General features: G+C 52.2%; 1 protein-coding gene across 7 annotated transcripts in view; it reads left to right on the top strand.

Annotated features, from left to right (window-relative positions):
• Window positions 1–16,445, top strand: part of SSH1 (slingshot protein phosphatase 1) — a 59,697-nt gene extending 43,252 nt beyond the window's left edge. For 6 of the 7 annotated variants that reach the window (XM_081801975.1, XM_081801980.1, XM_081801976.1 and 3 more), the window contains 5 exons: window positions 1,957–2,003; window positions 3,437–3,583; window positions 5,149–5,349; window positions 7,202–7,769; window positions 10,319–16,445. In XM_081801975.1, coding sequence (XP_081658101.1) covers window positions 1,957–2,003; window positions 3,437–3,583; window positions 5,149–5,349; window positions 7,202–7,769; window positions 10,319–11,572 — 2,217 coding nt within the window. In that variant the 3' untranslated portion in view covers window positions 11,573–16,445. Of the gene's footprint in view, window positions 1–1,956; window positions 2,004–3,436; window positions 3,584–5,148; window positions 5,350–7,201; window positions 7,770–8,300; window positions 8,477–10,318 lie in introns of all 7 variants that reach the window. The other variant, XM_081801982.1, reaches the window with a different exon arrangement.
• The last annotated feature ends 2,130 nt before the right edge of the window (window positions 16,446–18,575 follow it).

Genomic DNA, 18,575 nt, shown 5'->3' with positions numbered 1-18,575 from the left:
TTTTTTTAAAGATTTTATTTATTTATTTGAGACAGAGAGAATGAGAGACAGAGAGCATGAGAGGGAGGAGGGTCAGAGGGAGAAGCAGACTCCCTGCCGAGCAGGGAGCCCGATGCGGGACTCGATCCCGGGACTCCAGGATCATGACCTGAGCCGAAGGCAGTCGCTTAACCAACTGAGCCACCCAGGCGCCCCAAGTAAAAGACATTCTTAAAGCACCAAGTGTAGTTTCTGTAGGTACTAATAAGTGGCAATCATTGTTACAGCAAAAATGACTTTCTGGGAAAGTGGAGGAAATGTATTTGCTGCTGAAGCCATGAACATCTTGTTTTCTGCCCACAAGAATTAATTAATGGTTCTCCAAACGCATGTGTCGTGATATATACTTAGTATATTAAATATATATATATCGCAAATATATATATTTAATGTATTTGTGTATATCAATTCGTATTTGTGAATATGTGTGTCTGTGTGTATATATATACATGTATATATATATACACATATATGTTTAACGTTTGTATTAAAACATATATGAATGTGTGGATTTGAAGCCTATATCTTGAAAGCCGTCAGGCAGCACTGGGCTCTAATTTCCCCAGGAAGTTGGTGGTTTTTCCTAGTGGAAACAACAGAAGGCAGGCCGTCTCTCCACTAGGTGGTGATCACAACAAGACGATGCTCACAGATGTAGTGAGCTTTCATTATTTTTTTCAGTGTGGTTTGGTGGTCTATGTCACTTTTTCCATGAGAGATACTAAAGGAATTTTTATATTTGAGCCTCTCCCTCCAGCATGAAAAATCCAGCTAACACCCGCACATTACCAGCCCCACTTGGCCCCCTGGGGCCCCTGCGTCCTGAGGGGTCTGCCCTCCTGGGAAGGGAAGTTTCTAGGGAGACTTGGTGGGGGGGTGTCTTGTTCTTCACAACTCTGTGTCATTTGCATTGCCGAAGAGCGAAGTGATAGCTTTTTCTTTGTTTTTTCCCCTTCTGTGTTCCTGGGAAGCTTAGAAATGGAGGGTTCGTTTTATAATATGCTTTAAAAGGCATTAAATTAAAACACGTTATAGAAGGTTCAGAAACGCCAGTAACTCCAAAGAAGGAAGTAAAAAGCATTCCCAATTTCGCAAATCTAGACATAGTCACCATTAACGTTTTAGTATATTTTTTTTCCCATCTTCTGGGTTTTTTCTTTTTATGTCTATATAGCTTCTTTAAAAAAAAAAAAGAAAGGAAAGGAAAGAATCATAATGTTTATATAGTTTTGTATCCTGTTTTTCTTTTTTTAAGTTGTTTTCATTATGCGGCATTTCCCTGTGTCGTTAAATAGCCACCTAAAGTACAATTTATTTTTAATTGCCCCATCATGTGGCTTCATCATCATCATCATTTATTTTACTAGTTTCTTCTTGTCGGACCTCTAAGTTGTTCTCATTGTTTGTCCTCGCAAATAACCATAAATATCCTCGTGCATAAATCTACGTGCGAATTCTGGATGTTTCCTCAGGGCAGCTGTTTGTATGTGGAACCACTGGGTCAGAGGGTGGGAACTTTTAAAAATACTTGCCCGAAAAGGTAGACAGATTCCTGCTTTAAATTAGTGGTGTGTGAAAGTGCCCTCTCCTGAGCGGGAAGCTGGAGGTCACTGCCTCTGGTGACAGGACCGTGCCGGAGCCTTAGGAAAGGACGTGGTGGGGGCGGGGGTGGTACAGGTTTTGCCGTTCCCTGAAGGCCAGGGGACAGCCAGGGCCTTCCACGCAGGCTGACAACGCCGGGAATGCCTCCGGAACCTGCTTGGCTAGCGGCCTCTTTTAGTTCTGTCCGCCCATCTAAGGCCAAGGGCGCATGAAATAACCCTCCCCCACCTAGGGCTGGCCCACCCCATGCATCCCCTAAGCAGCTCTGAGGCGGACATGTGACACTCACGGGGGTTTGTGTGATCTGTCCCCCAGGGCTCTGAATGGAATGCATCCAATCTGGAGGAACTGCAGGGCTCAGGGTGAGTCTGCTCCCCTCGTCCCCCCTTGTCCTTCCAGGCAGCTTAGAAACCCCCAAGGTTGAGCCCTTGTAACTGCCTGCACCCTGTCTCCCATCTCCAAGGGCTGGGCTGATTTGCATAGCTAAGCAGATCTGCTTCAAAATGCCACCTCCTGAATAATTCATGCGTTTTAGATCTTAACGGGGTTCTGTGGGATGGTGTGTGTCACCAAGAACGATTCTCAGTCACACTCCAGTGGCAGAGGACAGCCTGGATGCTGGTAGGGCCACGAGCCCCCTCCTGGGCCCCACTGCCCTCCCCCCCCACCCCAGCACAGGGGCTGGCAGTCCTAGCGTGGACACACACACATCTGTGGGGCCAGTCGGCAACTCTGGTCCCAGGATCACTCCTGGTTCTCCCTGAGGTTAGACTTTGGGGCCTGGTGGGAATCTGGCGGCTAAATACTCAGTGTTGGTCAGAAACATATGCCCATCTCAGTCTGAGAAATGCCCAGCAGCAGGAATTAAAAAAAAAAAAAAAAAAGGTTAAATCTAGACCTTCAAGAACAGATGTCTGGACATTTTTTTTTAAACAACACAGCCACAAAATCACCGTTCTGTGGGTCTGACATGATGGCATTCTTGAATTACTGCATTTAAAAATCAAGACTAAACAAATCTTAAAATATATCTTTAGAACTACTGGTTAAGATGTGTTCTTTCAACAGAAAGTTTTCTTAAAATGTAGAGTGATACCATCTATGCTTTCTCTGGCTGGGAATAAATAAATGATTTTGAAAGGTATTTTGTAAAGCATTTATAAGTATTCTCTTACAAACCCTATTTGAGGTATTTTCTAACTCCTGAAATTATTTTGGTCTTCCGGGAGTATAAGTATCAAGTTTAGAGAACATGCGTTCGAAGACCCTCCCCGCTGTTTATCTATTTATTTGTAGTCTGCCTTGTTTCAAGAGCATTTAAGGCAATTCTCAAGGACATAAATAATGGATGGATATCTTCTACTCTCTTAGCTATTTAAAAGTAGAGACTTTGTTTTTCGTTTTTAAGCCTCTGTATATTAATAAATAACCATTACGAAGTTTGAAACTTTGAGTGTGTCTGAAAATGTTTTTAAGTAATACATATGTCTCGTTTCCAGAATTCACATTGCTCAGCAATGCTTTGAACTTTTTTTTGTAAGTTTTTTTTTTACAAAGAAATTTGTTGTTTATTATAAGTGTAATACATTCTCATCGTATAGAGGACATTTGGAAAATACAAAAAAAAAAAAAATTACTCCTTAAGGAAAAACCAAAGTCCCACCATAAACATATACGCTTTATGAGTGTGTATTTAATTTTTTTCCTTGCTCAGTTTTCTGTTACTTTGTCTTTTTGTAGTTCCTCATTCTGATTCTCCAAAGTTGTTGTTCTTTTTTTTTTTTTCTCCTTACAGTGTGGACTACATTTTAAATGTCACCAGAGAAATAGATAATTTTTTTCCTGGCTTATTTGCATATCATAACATTCGCGTCTACGACGAAGAGACAACAGACCTTCTTGCCCACTGGAACGAAGCGTACCATTTCATAAACAAAGCAAAGTAAGTGGATGGAGAAGACAAAGAGGCTGGCCTGAGGAAGTAAGGGGCAGATGCCGGCTGGGCAGAAACTAATGGCAGTCCCAGACTCAGACATCTCTGGTTTGTGGAGCCTTTGATGTCTGGTGGACCTCTGGTTTTAGACCACAGGCCCCCCAGCACCAAAAGGCACAGTCACTGATCTTCTCAGGGTGGGGGCCCCAATGAACCTGTTTCCCCTGTCATCGACTGTGACATTGGATCCCACTTTTGTCATCATCACTGCTTCCAGGCAAGGATCTGATATCTCGTGGACATTCTTTGGAGCTCTGTCTACGGGGAGTCGCTGAGCCAAAGGAGGGAGGAGGGTGGGCCAGGTCTTGCATGGACTGTGAACACCTTTGGGGCTGCTTCCCCAGAGAAAGCTGCTCAGGCAGAGGCCGCGAGAGCTGGCCCGTCTTCTGCACCTGAGTTACTGCAGTTTTCTTGTTCACGGAATGGGGCAGACCGTCAGAGGTCCTCGTCGCCCTGAGCCTGTTCCTGGCATCACCCTGTCTTCTGTCCTCCCCTTATTCTCCTGTGGGACAACTCTGCCTCACTGAAGTCCAGAATAGAGAGAAAGAACCTTTTGCAATGCTATCGAAAGAAACCCCGTCTTCTGCTTCATACCTCTTGAGGTCAAAGCTCTGTAACATGTCCTTACCGAATCTTAGTTTGTTTGCATTCCTGGGGGATAGATTCCAGGCCAGCAGTCAAACAAAAAAACAAAAACAGAACAAAATGCACTGACAAATGGGGATGAATTTGAAGCCTGGGGTCTAGGAAAGGAGCCCAGACCCACCTGACGGGCCAGCTGGTTCCAGTGTAAACAGGCAGGCTGGTGGGTCTGCCTCCTGTACAAATAAAGCTTCCCAGGTGCGGCCCCTTCCAGCAGCGTGTACCCTCCCATTCTCGAGCCTCCGAAGTCTCGAGAAACACGGCCTTGCCATTCCTGTGACATCAGCCCCACCCAGGCCACTACCGCCTCCTTACAAATGACCGATCCACCTGCCTTCTTCCCCTCGTCCAAGTCAAGGGTGCTGCTGTCCTTGTTCTAGCTCCTCGACCCTCCCTGTCTGGCGAGCATTTGCCCTCCCGAGGGCCTCGCAGCCTTCCATTTGCTGACCCCGTTTTCTCTGCAGTCACCCGTTGCCCATCTTCATCTGCTGGGGCAGCTGTGTAGCTTTTGCAGATTACCCTTTCGCTGCCCCCTTTGCTTCCTGCAGGAGTTTCTGGTCTCCTGGCCCATCCCAGCAGTCCCGCTTTGTCCCTGAGGGCGGCCCGATTTGGGAGCCCTCCCTGCACCACTCGGCAAGGCAAGGACAGATTTATCTCGATTTCCCATTGTGTGCTAATTGATTTTGCAGTGAAGGTATTTCCTTTCGAGGGTGTGTGGCCATCTGCTGCATAAATATCAGGACGTGGCGGGGGGGCGGGGGGGTCTGGGCACAGAGATAACTTCAGGGTTTAAAGAAAAACAAAATGCATTGGGTAAAACCTAAGAGAATGAAATTATGGAAGTTTCTGGACTCTGTCTCCCGCCTCTGCAGGAGGAACCATTCCAAGTGCCTGGTACATTGCAAAATGGGTGTTAGCCGATCGGCTTCCACAGTCATAGCCTATGCAATGAAGGAATTTGGCTGGCCTCTGGAAAAAGCGTACAACTACGTGAAGCAGAAGCGCAGCATTACACGGCCCAACGCGGGCTTTATGAGGCAGCTGTCTGAGTATGAAGGCATCTTGGACGCGAGGTGGGTGAGCGTCTGCGGGGAAGGGTTGGCAGAACCAAGCGGGCTCCCGTCCGGCCTGGCAGCAGTCTCTGCAGCTAAAATCCCGCCTTTGGGGGGGTTGGTGGGGAGCCAGACTGAGAAAAACAGCTATTGTTTGGGGTTTGATTAGTGGTTTCCAGGAGGGATCTGTTTGATTTTGTTGGCACACACAGAAAGCTGTTTTGCTGCTGGAGGGAACGGTGCGCGGTTCCTCGTCCAAGGCATGACGTCATGGGTGGCGCAGGCACGTGGCCGTCCCCGTTTCCTGAGCATCTGCTTTGTGCTGAGCCGTAGGCCAGGCTTCGCCACAGGGCAGTTCCGATGCCTCAGGGCCGACTGGCTTCCGGCACCGACGAGCCGGGCCGTGTAGGGCAAGCTCGCCCATCTCCCCCGGCCCTGGTTTCCTCTTCTGAGTTTGCAGTCCAAGCCCACCTGGTAGGGCTGTTGTGAGATTTACCTGAGGACTGTGCAGGTTTACCTCTGCAGATGCCGGACTAGACCTGGCTCGTGGTGAATAAAACGGAGCTTTTGAAATCTCTAACCCCCACCCAGAAAAGGTCTGCCCCGGACAGGGTATCCCCGGCGTACGGGGGGAATGAGCTGACGCTGGAGGTTAGGGTGTCCCACGTCATACAGCCAGTGGGCAGCACAGGGGAGAGAGCACACCCGGGTCTGCCCGCCCCCAAGGCTCCGGTGTGGGGAGGCCCCGTGGAGGCAGATCCCCACTGCACCTGGGACTCCTTTCTCCCTGGATTATTTCTGACTCGTATTATGAGGAGGCCACAGGCTCAGTCCACAGGCTTCTTGGCCGAGTGTGAGCAAGCAGGAGTGCCCTGGCAGGGTGGAACGGGGTCTGAGAACAGCTCTGGACATCTCTGGAGTCCCTTTACTGTCACCCAGGGAGCAGCTGGACAGATCCCCAGGCAGGGCCCCGGGACGATGAGGAGGGGGCGGAGGCATGGGCATCCTGCCTCCTTTCCCTTAGCCCTTCAGACACTTGCTGCCATCAGGGGCTTGCAGCCTCCACAGCCTCACCAGGGGTCTTCAGGCCGAGGTCACAGCCACAAGGCAGTGACCTTGACTTGCAGCCCCGTCTGGGGGCCCTCTTGGCCTTGCCTGGAACGGGCACACAGAGCCGTCTCGAACGGTCGTGGTGCTCCCGTGCATTGCAAACAACAGCAGGCCCTTAATTCACACTGCCCTGTCCCCATCTCCTCTCGTCGTAGCCCGCACCCCTGCAGGGTGTTGGTACAGGTGTCCCAAGGGTCATGGAGGTGCCTTACCTGATTTCACATTAAAATTTTCTCTTCTTTTCTTTTTTTTTTTTGACCTTTACATTAAAAATGGGTTATAACCATACTACCACGATATCATAAGACCTATTTTTAAAAGTGACCTGTCATCTTTCTGACAAAAAAAAAAAAAAATCTTGTGGTTTTCTCCAGTTGTCCCAACTTGACGTGCATTATGTTTACCCATAAATCTCCATGTGCTCTCTGCTTCGGTCCCCGCTGTCTCCCTGCAGGCTAGGGAGGAGAGGATTCTTAGTCTACTGACAGATGGAGGGCCTCAGAGGTGGGACGGGCGGTGGCGTGGCTAAGTTCACAGAACGAGGCGGCACGGCGAGACCCTGATGGTACCCAAGGTCTAGACCGCCGTCATGGGTCTGCCACCCAGTCACTGCATGGCACAGTCACTGAGGGCTGCTGCCGGGAGCCCTGGGGGCTGAGCGTCCTAGCGCCATCTGTCAGCCGTGGGCTGTGTCTTGCTGTCCCTCCCGGGACCCTCAGGGCACTGGCCCCCATGACCTTCCTCTGCCCTTCCTCCCCCGCAGCAAACAACGGCACAACAAGCTGTGGCGTCAACAGAGCAACACCTGCGTCCAGCAGCCTGCGGACGACCCTGCAGCGTCGGGGGACTTCTTGCCGGAGGCGCTGGACGGCACCCCGGAGGCCCGGCTGCCCTGCCTGGACGATGCTGCCCAGCCCGCGTTCCCAGACAGCGGGGCCCCGGGAGGCCGCACTCTCCCCTGCTGCTTCCGGCGGCTCTCAGACCCCCTCCTGCCTTCCCCCAACGACGAGCCTGGCAGCTTGGTCCACCTGGAGGATCTGGAGAGGGACGCTCTGTTGGAGGAAGCGGCCGAGCCGACTGAGGCACACATGCCAGCCAGACATCCCCAGGAAGCTTCTGGACTCTGCGAGAAGGAAGTGAGGAAGAAGCTGGAGTCCGGGAGCCCCAAGGCCCAGAGGGGCTCCTCGCAGCAGGTGGAAGAGATGGAAGGGGAGGAGGCCCCAGGGGCAGGGCGGTGGGGGCGGCCTCCACCCCAGCCCAGTAAAGGCCTGCTCAACCGGGAGAACCTTAACAACAACAACAGCAAGAGGAGCTGTCCCGACGACTTCGAGGTGGGCAAGGGGGGCCGGCGCGGAGGGCGAGGGCAGCGGCCGTTCCCCGAGCGCGGCTGCAGGGCGCCTGGGAGTGCGGGTGTACCGTGGGTCGGGGGTGTGCAGGGCCTGGCACTCATCCCTGCAGGCCCCCCACAATGCGCCTCATTCACAGCTGGTCAGAGCTTCCAGCTCGGTCTCTTTCTTACGTAGAATGTAAAACAAAACTTACCACCCAGCTTCAACATTTATCAACACAAGGCTATTCCTATTTCATCCCCGCCCCACTCGGTTTCCCCACACTCTGAATCATCTAACCAAACCCCAGCTGGGTCGCTTCATTCACAGATGCTTCTGTCTGTAACATAACCACAATACCACCTTGAAGAAATGGGTAGCAATTGCTCAGTATCATCAACTATCTGGTCTTCCAGCTCCTACTGTAATGCTCGACTCCATTAATCCCGCGTGGCTATCCTATTTAAATGGTGGGTTTCGGCAACATGGTCTTAGCAAGCTGGCCCTTGCTCAGAAAATTATTAAATCCGCCAGGCTGTCCCCTCCTCCGGGGGGCCCAGGAGCCGAGGCTGGTGTCATGAGCGGTGTGCTGTGTCGCCCGCTCCCGGGTCCCACCCTCGCTCTGCACCAGCTCTTGCCACGGCCCGGGCCAAGGAGCTTCGCTTCCCCAGGCCTCCCCGCCCATCTTTCGAGACAGCCGGGATTCACAGGTGAGAGCACTCGGCAATGCATTCCCACATCCAGAGGGTTTGTCTTTCCCATGTTCTCATACAAACGAAATGGGAAGTACCAGATGTTAGTTCCTGGTGAATTTCTCCCACCACTAACCCTTCCCTCAAAGAGCAAATACCTATAAAGATAGATGATAAAAAACGCCTGTCCAGGACTGTCCATCAGTCTGAAACGGCACCGGGTGGGTCGTGGATGAACAGGGGCAGCGTGGGTAAGGAGAGACATGAAGGACGGCCTGCCTTTCCTGGCCAGAATTGGATTGAATGGGTGAGGTTCTCTAGGGAATAGGACCAGGAGACAAGCACTCATTCACTTGTTCAACTCTCCTTTCCTGACTACGGTGCCAGGTTGGAGAGGGGTTGAGCTGCAAGGTGACTGTGCCTTCTCTGCTCCCCTCTGCCTGGTCAGCACCTGCTGGTCCCAAAGGTCTCAGCTGAGGTTCGGCACCTCAGGGAAGCCTTCCCTCTGCAGAAGACTTTGAGCTCACCCTTCTCCATCCTGTCACTTGTCACTCAGTTTTCTGGTCCACACTAGACCCTCTGAGGGCAGGGACCATGTCTTGTTTGCAGCCCCTGTGCCTGACGCCAGTCCTGACGTGTGACAGGCGCTCCCTAAATGTGAGTTGGATGCGTGAATTTGCTCTCAGCCTATTGCTCCTTGGGCTCCAAAAGGTAGTCCTAAATCTCCGACCGTGAGACATTCTAACCACATTTTAGAACATTAGGTCCTAAAGGTTTTAGGAGAAAACTTCAGTCAGAGCTTCAGAAAAATTTCTGGGTCAAGAGTTCGGGGGTGGTCAGGTCTCACTGGTTGACCCAGGAATCCTGACTAGGTTAGGAGATCTGGCCTCCCGCCTCCCCCACCACATGCTCTCCGTATGCTCCCCTGCAGCCTCTAGGAATCATGGCTGGGTTTCCTTACGATTCCTCCAGTATTGGACCACCCCATGACTTCTTCTCTTGGGGGACCTACATCTGTGACACAGGATAGGATTAGGCCCTGATGGTCAGGGCCGTGGGCAGGGGGCAGGGAGAAACATGGACCAGCAGCCCTTTGCCAGGGGGCCGTTGTTTTAGGCCAGCTTGGGAATCTCGCAGCTAAACCACTGTCCGCCTCAGCCCATAGGAGCAGCCCTGTTGTCTGTCGATGGGCGTGTGAGGGAGGTGAGCAGTTGCCCTGCCCGTCGGAAGGGCCCGATGTGGAGGCACATGGCACATTCGCCTAGAGGCAGGTGGCTTTCCTCAGAAAACAATGCAAACATGTTCCCCATTGGTCTATAAAACCCACCTCAGCCTGGTTCCCTCATGCGGGACTGTGAGCACCCGTGTTTGGGTCTGTACTGGAGTCTTTCCAAAGCCATTTTTGCCTTTGACCACCTCCACTGTGAAGACCACAGCCAATGGCTACATGGTGATTCTCTGGAGCTAGCTGTGTTCATGCTAGCAGGGAAGAGTCCCGTTTTCAGGCTGCATACTCCCCAAGCACAGATTCTTTCTGAAAGGGAAAGAAAGGGAGAGGCGCCCGCGTGAGATGGTGAAGGCAGGGTTGAGCAGGCTATGCTCCTGACCGTGCTGGCCATGTGGCCGGAGGTTTGCCCAGGATCGTAGTCACGTAGCTTCTGGACAGTTGGGTTCAGCATCTGCATCCACCACTCACTGTTCATGGCTGCGGGGTTCCGAGAGACCTGTGTTCCTGCACTAGCTGGAGGGGGATGGAGGAGCACTGCCTTTCCAGTGCCTACCCAGGCCCACACACCCTGCTCGTGTGTTGCGGCCTCTGGCTCGCTGTTGTATACTCACGATGTTCTTGTCCCCTTTCAGCACGATGCTATATTCGGGATCCTTAACAAGGTGAAGCCTTCCTACAAATCCTGTGCCGACTGCGTGTACCCTGTAACCAGTGGGGCTCCTGAGGCCTTCAGGGAGCGGGGCGAGAACCCTGGAGCTCCCGCCATCTGTACCCAGCCAACCTTCCTGCCCCACCTCACGTCCTCCCCTGTGGCCCACACGTCCAGCAGATCCCGAGCTTTAGAGAAACTGGCGTCTGGCCCAAGCGAGAGTCCCCCATTGGTACCACCAGCAGGCTCGAGGAGGTCAGACATCGGTGGCTCCGGGGCCGCCGCTGCCCCAGAACTACCAGCTAGCCTTTTGGAATCTTCCAGAGAAACCCAAAAAGTCCTGCCAAAGTCCCTCCTTTTGAAGAACTCTCACTGTGATAAGAACCCTCCAAGCATGGACGTAGCGAAGGATGAATCGCTGCCCAAGAAAGATCTGAAACCGGCCAAGGACCTGCGGCTTCTGTTCAGTAAAGAAGCCGAGAAGCCGACAACCAACAGCTACCTGATGCAGCACCAGGAATCCATCATTCAGCTGCAGAAGGCGGGCTTGGTCCGAAAGCACACCAAAGAACTGGAGAGGCTGAAGGGCACGCCCGCAGACCCAGCATCTCCCTGCAGGGACGGCCCCGCCGGCAGGCTGGAGGCCAGCGTCCCCGAGGAGAATCCTGATCTGGCTCCTGTCCACCCGCCAGGGCCCCCGGCCCTGCCCAGTCTCGCTGGGAGCGATGACAAGTCAGAGGCCATCCCGCCTCCATTCGAGGGCGCCTCACTCAAGAGCCCCACTCCCTTCCTCTGCCGCCTGGATCACACCAGTCACTTCTCAAAAGACTTCCTGAAGACCATCTGCTACACCCCCACGTCCTCCTCCATGAGCTCCAACCTGACGCGGAGCTCTAGCAGTGACAGCATCCACAGCGTCCGAGGCAAGCCAGGCCTGGTGAAGCAGCGGACGCAGGAGATCGAGACCCGGCTCCGGCTGGCGGGCCTCACCGTCTCGTCCCCACTGAAACGCTCACACTCTCTGGCCAAGCTTGGAAGTCTCAACTTCTCGACAGAGGACCTGTCCAGTGAGGCAGATGCGTCCGCCCTCACCGACTCCCGGGACGCCAAGTCGAGCGAGTCTTCCTTCTTGCGTGAGCCCCAGGCGACCCCAAGGAACCCAGCCACGACCTCTCAACCATCAGGGAAATCTGCTTCAGAACACTTGAGAAGCCCCTCGTGGATGAGCAAAAGCTGACCCGCCTCTTGCTGTATTCGGACATCTGTTTTCACGTGGTCCCTCCCTCTGTTTCACTGTGGGTTTTGGCCGTGATGTCTCCTAAATGATTGACATTCTAACTCTCCCCACTCTCGCCGCAGAGAGGAGGAGAGAAAACAAGAATAACCCAGCACAAGAAGAAAGGGGGGGTGATGCCAATGGGGTGGCCCAGGAGAGCCAGAAGCCGTCGGCCAGTAGATACAAAACTCCGATCCCCAAGTCCTGTGTTTTCAGGAAGAATCCTGTTCTTAAAAAGAGCATATACAGATATGCACACACATCCCGAATACTCCATTTGCACCGTGCAAAAGGGTGGCAGTGGTGACGTTTCTGTCGCCACGGCGCACGTTCCTAGCTCATTCGGGCCCTTGCGGGGAAACCCTTGGATGGCAATATAAGTCCTACCTCTGTTCTTGCTGTGCTTTTTATTTTTAAAATACAGTAGTGACCAAGGCTCCTTCCAGGGAATAATGCTGTGTCAGAAAAGGTTTTTCCAAAAGAGAATTTTTTTTTTAATTTTTATTTGGTGGGGACCCCCAAAAAGTGTTAAAAGACTTTTTAAGTCGACTGCACCCACCACCGCTAGGTAAAGTTAGACAAGGCCGTGGAATGCTGTTGTTGAACCAACTCTGTGGTGCGTGGAGATCATCTGTGCAGTTGGATTCCTTGTCCTGGTGTGTTGTCCCAGCGGAGCGGCGTGTGTCTGGCCGGCACTGGGGTGAGGAGGGGGGATGTGTATATGGGACGTCCTCAGTCATTGCTAATGCTGACGTGTAAGTTGCCCCTGGTCTGGGGAGAAGGACCCAAAAAGCATCACCGCGCCTCATCTGCTGCTAAACCCGATGTGGTTGCGTTGAGGCTTTGAAAGCGCTCGAACGTCTGGCAGGGGCGGTGGGTCCGAGACGTGGATCGGCCTGCCAGGAGCCCGGGCCCGTGGGCTCATGAGGTCACCGGAGCATGTTCGGGGAGGAAAGGGGGCTTTAAGCGGTCATGAGCAGCTCTGCCAGTCGCTCTCCAGGAACAGCCCTGCAGCTTCTCGGAGAAACGAGACCATTGAAAAGCTTCACAGATGTTTACAGTCGCCCCTTCCTTCCATGAGGCTACTGCTCCCTGTCTCTCTTTGGCCCTTCCTAGCGGTGAGGACAGAGTAGAGGAGGGGTCTGTAGTCCCGGCCTGGGCTGGGGGGTGGGATGGGGGGGCCTTCAGAATCAGGTGAGCTGAGCCTGTGACACTCACTGGCCCGGGCCCCGGGCCTGGGCGGAGGGAGTCCGCTGGTGTCGGTCGGCAGGACGGGCTGTTTAAAGTATTTTGAAGAGAGAGAGAGAGCGGGGAAAAGGGCTTGGTAGTAAGGCAGAAGGTTTCATCCAGGGAGTCCGCAGCGCTGTTATACAGACCCGTGAGCTAAGGATGGTTTTTATATTTGTAAGGGGTTATTAAAAACAACAACCTAATCTGCAACAGGGACCGTGTAGCCTGCACAGCCCAAGATCCTCACGATCGAGCCCTTTCTAGAAAAGGTTTGCTGACCCTTGGTTTCATTTGACAACACAGGGCTGCCCGGGGCCCTCCAGGAAGAAACTGGCAGATCTGAAGCCCTCCTCCCCTGCCTCTTGGACACCTCAGGCCCAACCCTTGCCTTCTCCCGACCCAGACCTTGCCCACCCACCCCTGCGTGCTCTCCTGCAGGGTGGGGGTAGCTGCGTAGGTATGGGGCGCTGCCGGCTGAAGCTTTCTTTTGCACTCAGCTGTCAGCCAGATGTATTCAGTGGAACTAGAAGCCTTCCGGCGCCAGCCAAGCTCAGAAAGTGGCCGAAGGAACTGCCATCTTGTATCTTACAGTGGTCGGACCTGGGTCCCCGAGAGCAGCCAGAGAGCACCCCAGGCAGGGTCTTCAGGAACAAGGGTGGACAAGGGTGGTCCACATTTCAACTGGTGGGTGGAGTTTGTGCCGAAACACTCTCTCCAGGAACTTTTCCTCCCCAGTGTTGTGTTTTTTTTTGTTTTTAACATAATGTTATTTTATAGGAATTTGTTTTCCCACCCCTGTCAATTGAAATCACCTTAAAAGGTGATTATCTACTTCTTCCTGGAAACCCTATTGGGGTTCCCCCTCCCCTGCCCCCCGCCAAAAGAAACATCATTCTCCAAAAACATAATTGAGTTCAATATGTTTTGCCAAATTAAATTTCGCAAGGTGGCTCCATTTTTGTGTCAGATGATCCTTTAGAGTTGATGCTGACGGGCTTATGTTGCTCTTTTAACCACACATGTCTGGTGTGTGAGAACAATATATTTTTGCAAACTTTAATTTTGAAAGCGTAGGAGGAGGATTACAAATTGGAGTGAGTCTTCGGCCTTTGGTGACCCTTTCGTTTTCACAAGCATGGCTTGTAGGTCAGCATCTACACAGACCAGGGCCCGGGTCCCCATTATCAAAGCAAAATGGTGGCGTTCTTGATTGGGTGGATAACACCGTGGCCTGGAGGAAAGTATACGAACTTTTTTCCATGACTCACTGGCCTCTGAAAAGAAAGTCTGTGCCATAAGATAGGCCGCATCTTGACCAATGCTCTGTCTGGAATCTTTGCTGATGGCAAACGTGCTGAACGTGGGGGGCACAAGTGGGAGGCGGGGGTTTCTGCTGGTGAAAGTCATTGATCCTGGTGACCACCATCTTCAGGGAATGTCCTTATTGAAATGGAGAGCGGGATTTTTCTAGATCAGCTGGATAATCTCCCTGAGTCTTGAACTGCCTTTCATGTCCCACCTCGCCTCTGTCTCTTTTACTGTAATTCAGGCGGCGTGCCGCAAGTTAGACTGAACTTCCCTCCATCTTCATCTTGCATTGATCCGGGGTGGGGTAGAGGGTCTTCTTGTCAAGCTTTGTTAAGTACGAGGGGGAAACCGGATCCGGAGAGAGGAGGAACCACGCTGCCCTCTGATCTTGATTCCATAGTGCCGATTTCAGTTTCTCTGCCTTCATGCTACTTTAGGGTGTTGGAGCGATGGTCACCGCTGAAGAACCTCAGCACAAGGCTTCTTGCTCTTGGCATTCCCCGTTTCTTTGATCTCTTCGCGGGGACCCATGCCGACCTCTGGGTGCCCAACAGCACGCTCCTGGGTGGTGACACCGTTGGCATGCGTGAGATCACTCACCAGCTGCTCCCAGGTGGCCGCACTGTCCAGCCTTCCCTTCTGTTCCACCCCACCCCTCTAGCCAAAAACCATTCCAGCCCATTCTTAAAGCCTTTTCCCCCCTGGATAAGCCCAGAGGACGCCACCGGGTGGAGCCAAAGTTGCAAGAGCATTAGCATCTTCAGGACAGCCCTGTACTTCGGCACTCTTGTCTCTCCACCCTGCCCCGATCCCAGAAGGTTCATGACTCCCCCGGCCCCCCTGGGGCCTTTCCTCCCCAGTGAGAAGAATTGATGCGTCATTTAGGCACGGTCATATATGTGACCTAACCCAAAGTCTCTGTTGACCAGAAAGGCTTTGTTCCAGAATACATTCCGCCCAACCCTCCTCTGGCTGGCCACCTAGCAGAGCTTCCCCCGGACCCGGTGAGGACAGCCACGTGACCTCCGGCAGGAGAGCTAGGCAGGCTAAGGAACTGGCGACACTTAGCACAGCGAGGGTGCCCCCCCTCCGCTGCCATCCCACAGGTTCTTGCCAATGCTGCATGCCAAACAAAGGGAGTTGATTGAGCCCCCCATGCTCAGCTACTTGGTCTTTTTATTGTGTACTCTGCAACTGCATACTTATTGTGTATGAGCTCACTCTGCATACATACATATATATATATGCATATATATATGCATATATATATATATATGCAACTTGAATCAAATCATCTTGCGGGTCACTTCTCTCCCATCCACATACATGCTGTGTCACCCTAGTACAAAGCAGATCACCTTGACCGATGTGGAATGGGGCCGTGTGCAGCGCTACTCCTTGGAGACCCGGACATTGACCCCCCCCACCCTTTTGTCTAGCGGTAGGTGCCACAGCCCGGCTTCGGTCAGTCTCTGCAACAGGAGTCTTTACAACCAGCTCCCCCAGCCCCTCTGCTGTCCTTTGTGTTGGCCGTGCCACACAAGAAGGTGGCTGCTTCCTCCCCCTTTTCCGACACTGTAATTATTGTTTTACAATTGAGTGCCTTAATAATAGTTTACAAATACTGTGTATTTATGGGAAACTGGTAAGCTCTCACCTTCTGTGATTGGACCTTTGCCTTGTCAGTGGTGGTTAGCGTGAGGGCTGGAGCTCGCCCTACCCCGTGCTTGTGCTCATCTGCTGTGAGATCATATGCGGGGGTGGGGGGGTGCCCCCCGCAACTGTCCAAGGAGCGTTGGTGGTTCCTGCAGGCGAGGCAGGCACTGGCTCACAGTGTGTCCCACGGTAGCAAGGAAAGCACAGAACTTGGTTTGCTAGCCAGCCGGGGGTGCACTGCCCCCTCCCCCCATCACACAGTTGTACTCTTGTTTAATAGAGCTGTGTTACCACCCAGGCCTCCCTGTTTTCTCCTCCGTTGGTGTCCTGAGCTCGCTGCAACCAAATGCGGGGACAGACACCAGCCCCTGCAAAATCAGGAGCTCTCTAAGATAAGTTCTTTGGTTTTCAGAAGCTGCCAGTGGGTTCCAGCGTGTTGCGTTAAGATATCAATGATTTTTTTTTTATTCTATTGTTTTTCTTCGTGTTTTTTTTATATTATATATTTAAAAGGCAGTATCTTTTGTACTGTGAATTTGCAGTAGAAGATGCATAATGCACTTTTTTTTTTTTTACTTCTGTTGGTGTGTACTGTAATAGTCTGTGTGCTTGTGATGAAAATAAACTTTTTCTTTATAAACGTTTGACGACCTGTGAACTCATGCAAAAGGAAGCTGCTTCTTCAGTCCTTGCCAAGACAGTCAGCATATCTGCATCATCCTGACAGCCAGTCTTTACTGAGCACCTACTTTGTGCTAAGCCCCATGCTATAGAAACCCGGACACATTAGACGGAAGAAAGAACAAGGGAACAGATGTTAGCTCCTCTAGGAATTGTCTTGTTTCTCCTCCCGATTTTATTAGTAAGGAAGAGCGGGCCCGCATGTGGGTGGTCATTTGTATACCCAAAAAAACCTGTCCCTGCCAAGGTGGGACTTGGACTCTGGGAGGTGTCTCTTCTTGCTCGAGTGTGTTCGGCACCACCACCTAAGCTAGCCCAGCCGCACGTCATGGGAGAGGAGACTGTGGGGGCTGATTACTGCTGGTGGCCAAGGCAGGAGTCCCAGGGAACCTCAGTTGCTGCACACAACAAAGGCTGATCTTCTGCCCAGGTCCCAGTCCACTGCAGGTCAGGACCCTTTTGGTGGCTCTCCTCCCTTGGTGACTCACGAAGCTGAGCTACTTGTGTTTTAAACCCTGCTATCTTGGTGTCCTTTGCTCTGGCTGTGCAGTCAGGGGAAAGAGCATGGGGACTCACATTCACTCCAAGAAACACTATGTTTCGTTCACCTCGCCTTGCTGTGTCTGTCGCCTGGACTCACAGGAGACTGATGGATAAAGCAGAATGCAAGCGGATTACTTGAGAGCAAGAATTAATAGCTGTCAAGCAGGTCCGAGTACTCTCACTTGTCAATGAGCACACTGAGTCCTCTAGACAAATCTACATTTGAAGCCAAATTACGGTTAGGAATTGTTTATGGAGTAGGAAATCAAAGCAAAAGGTTAAGGTGGGGTGGGGTGGGGGGTGATTCCTGTGGTTAGTGCCAGCACGCTTCAGGGCAGTCCCTTCTGTAAGATGTTCGTGAAACCAAACCACTGAGGGTCCTGGTTCAGGACAGGCTTCGTCGTTGGCAAGGCTGGAGACACCTCCTAAATTCTCTTCAGGCTCCAAACATGAATCAGAGCCTGGGGAACGGGCCCAGCACTCTGTACGCTCCTGATGGATTCCCTGGGAATTCTAATGGCCAAGCACAGAAACCATCAAAGTAAGAGTGTGATGCAATGGGGCAGGCTTCCACTTCGCTAGCCACGATCACATTCCACACAGCTTCCTAGAGACAACACCCACATCCCCCTAACAGAACCCGGATGATCCCCAAACTCGTCAGATACTCCATTTACCCAGGGCCCTAGGAGAACGTTCCTGTCATCGGCTGATTTTTACCCTGATTTCATCCTCAGAGTTAACGATCCTGAGGTTGGAGTGTGATCCCAGGTTACGCCACCAGCGGGGGTAGTTTGTAGAGGAGGACAACCCCCTCCAGCCCCCCATCCTCCCCCCTCCCATTTGCTGCTTGTGTTCACGCCTGGAGAAGCCCCTCTTGGCCAGATGCTTGGAGGAGGCTCCAGAAGGCGGGGCTTGGGGAATGACTGGCGTTTCAGAAGGATTCACCTCACGGTGGGGAAGCCCTTTCTAAAGATGTCCACCAACAGCGTCCAAAGTGAGCCCTGCTCAGAAAACCCAGCTATGCATCCTGTACCCTAGCACGAGGGAGCAGATTCTACCCGCCCTTCTGTGTACCTGGCACTTTACGTAAGGAATCCCGGAGTCCTCGAAACAGCCCTGTTGATGTGATCCGCAGCTCACACATGAAGAGACAGGCCTGCAGAGGGCGAGTGGTTTGCCCACGGTTACATCTGGGAAGTGGTGAAGCCAGTAGGTACTGCTTACTCCCCGCCTGAAACCTTACCCAGAGCTGTCCCCACCCCAGAAGTAGAAAAAGCAACCTGAAGATGCATCTTGGTCTCCCTATAGGTATCAGCAAGAAAACACAGGAGTCAGGAATGAAGCCTCCAGCCCCTGCAAAATCTGACCCACGTCGTGCTCCAAAGGCTATTTGGATGACACAAAGGTGTGTGTGTCTCTTTCCCAAATCCTGTCCACCATTTTTTGCCTTTAAAGGGAAACCGCTCTTGCATCCTGAAGTATAGTTGTAAAGGGTCCCATTCCAGCTCAAAAGTCCTCTTGTTGTAAACTGTTCCAGCAAATA

This window comes from Leptonychotes weddellii, chromosome 13 (genome assembly GCF_054177405.1).
Source record: "Leptonychotes weddellii isolate Sample4059 chromosome 13, ASM5417740v2, whole genome shotgun sequence".
Taxonomy (NCBI): Eukaryota; Metazoa; Chordata; class Mammalia; order Carnivora; family Phocidae; genus Leptonychotes; species Leptonychotes weddellii.
This window is presented reverse-complemented; position numbering and strand designations above follow the sequence as displayed.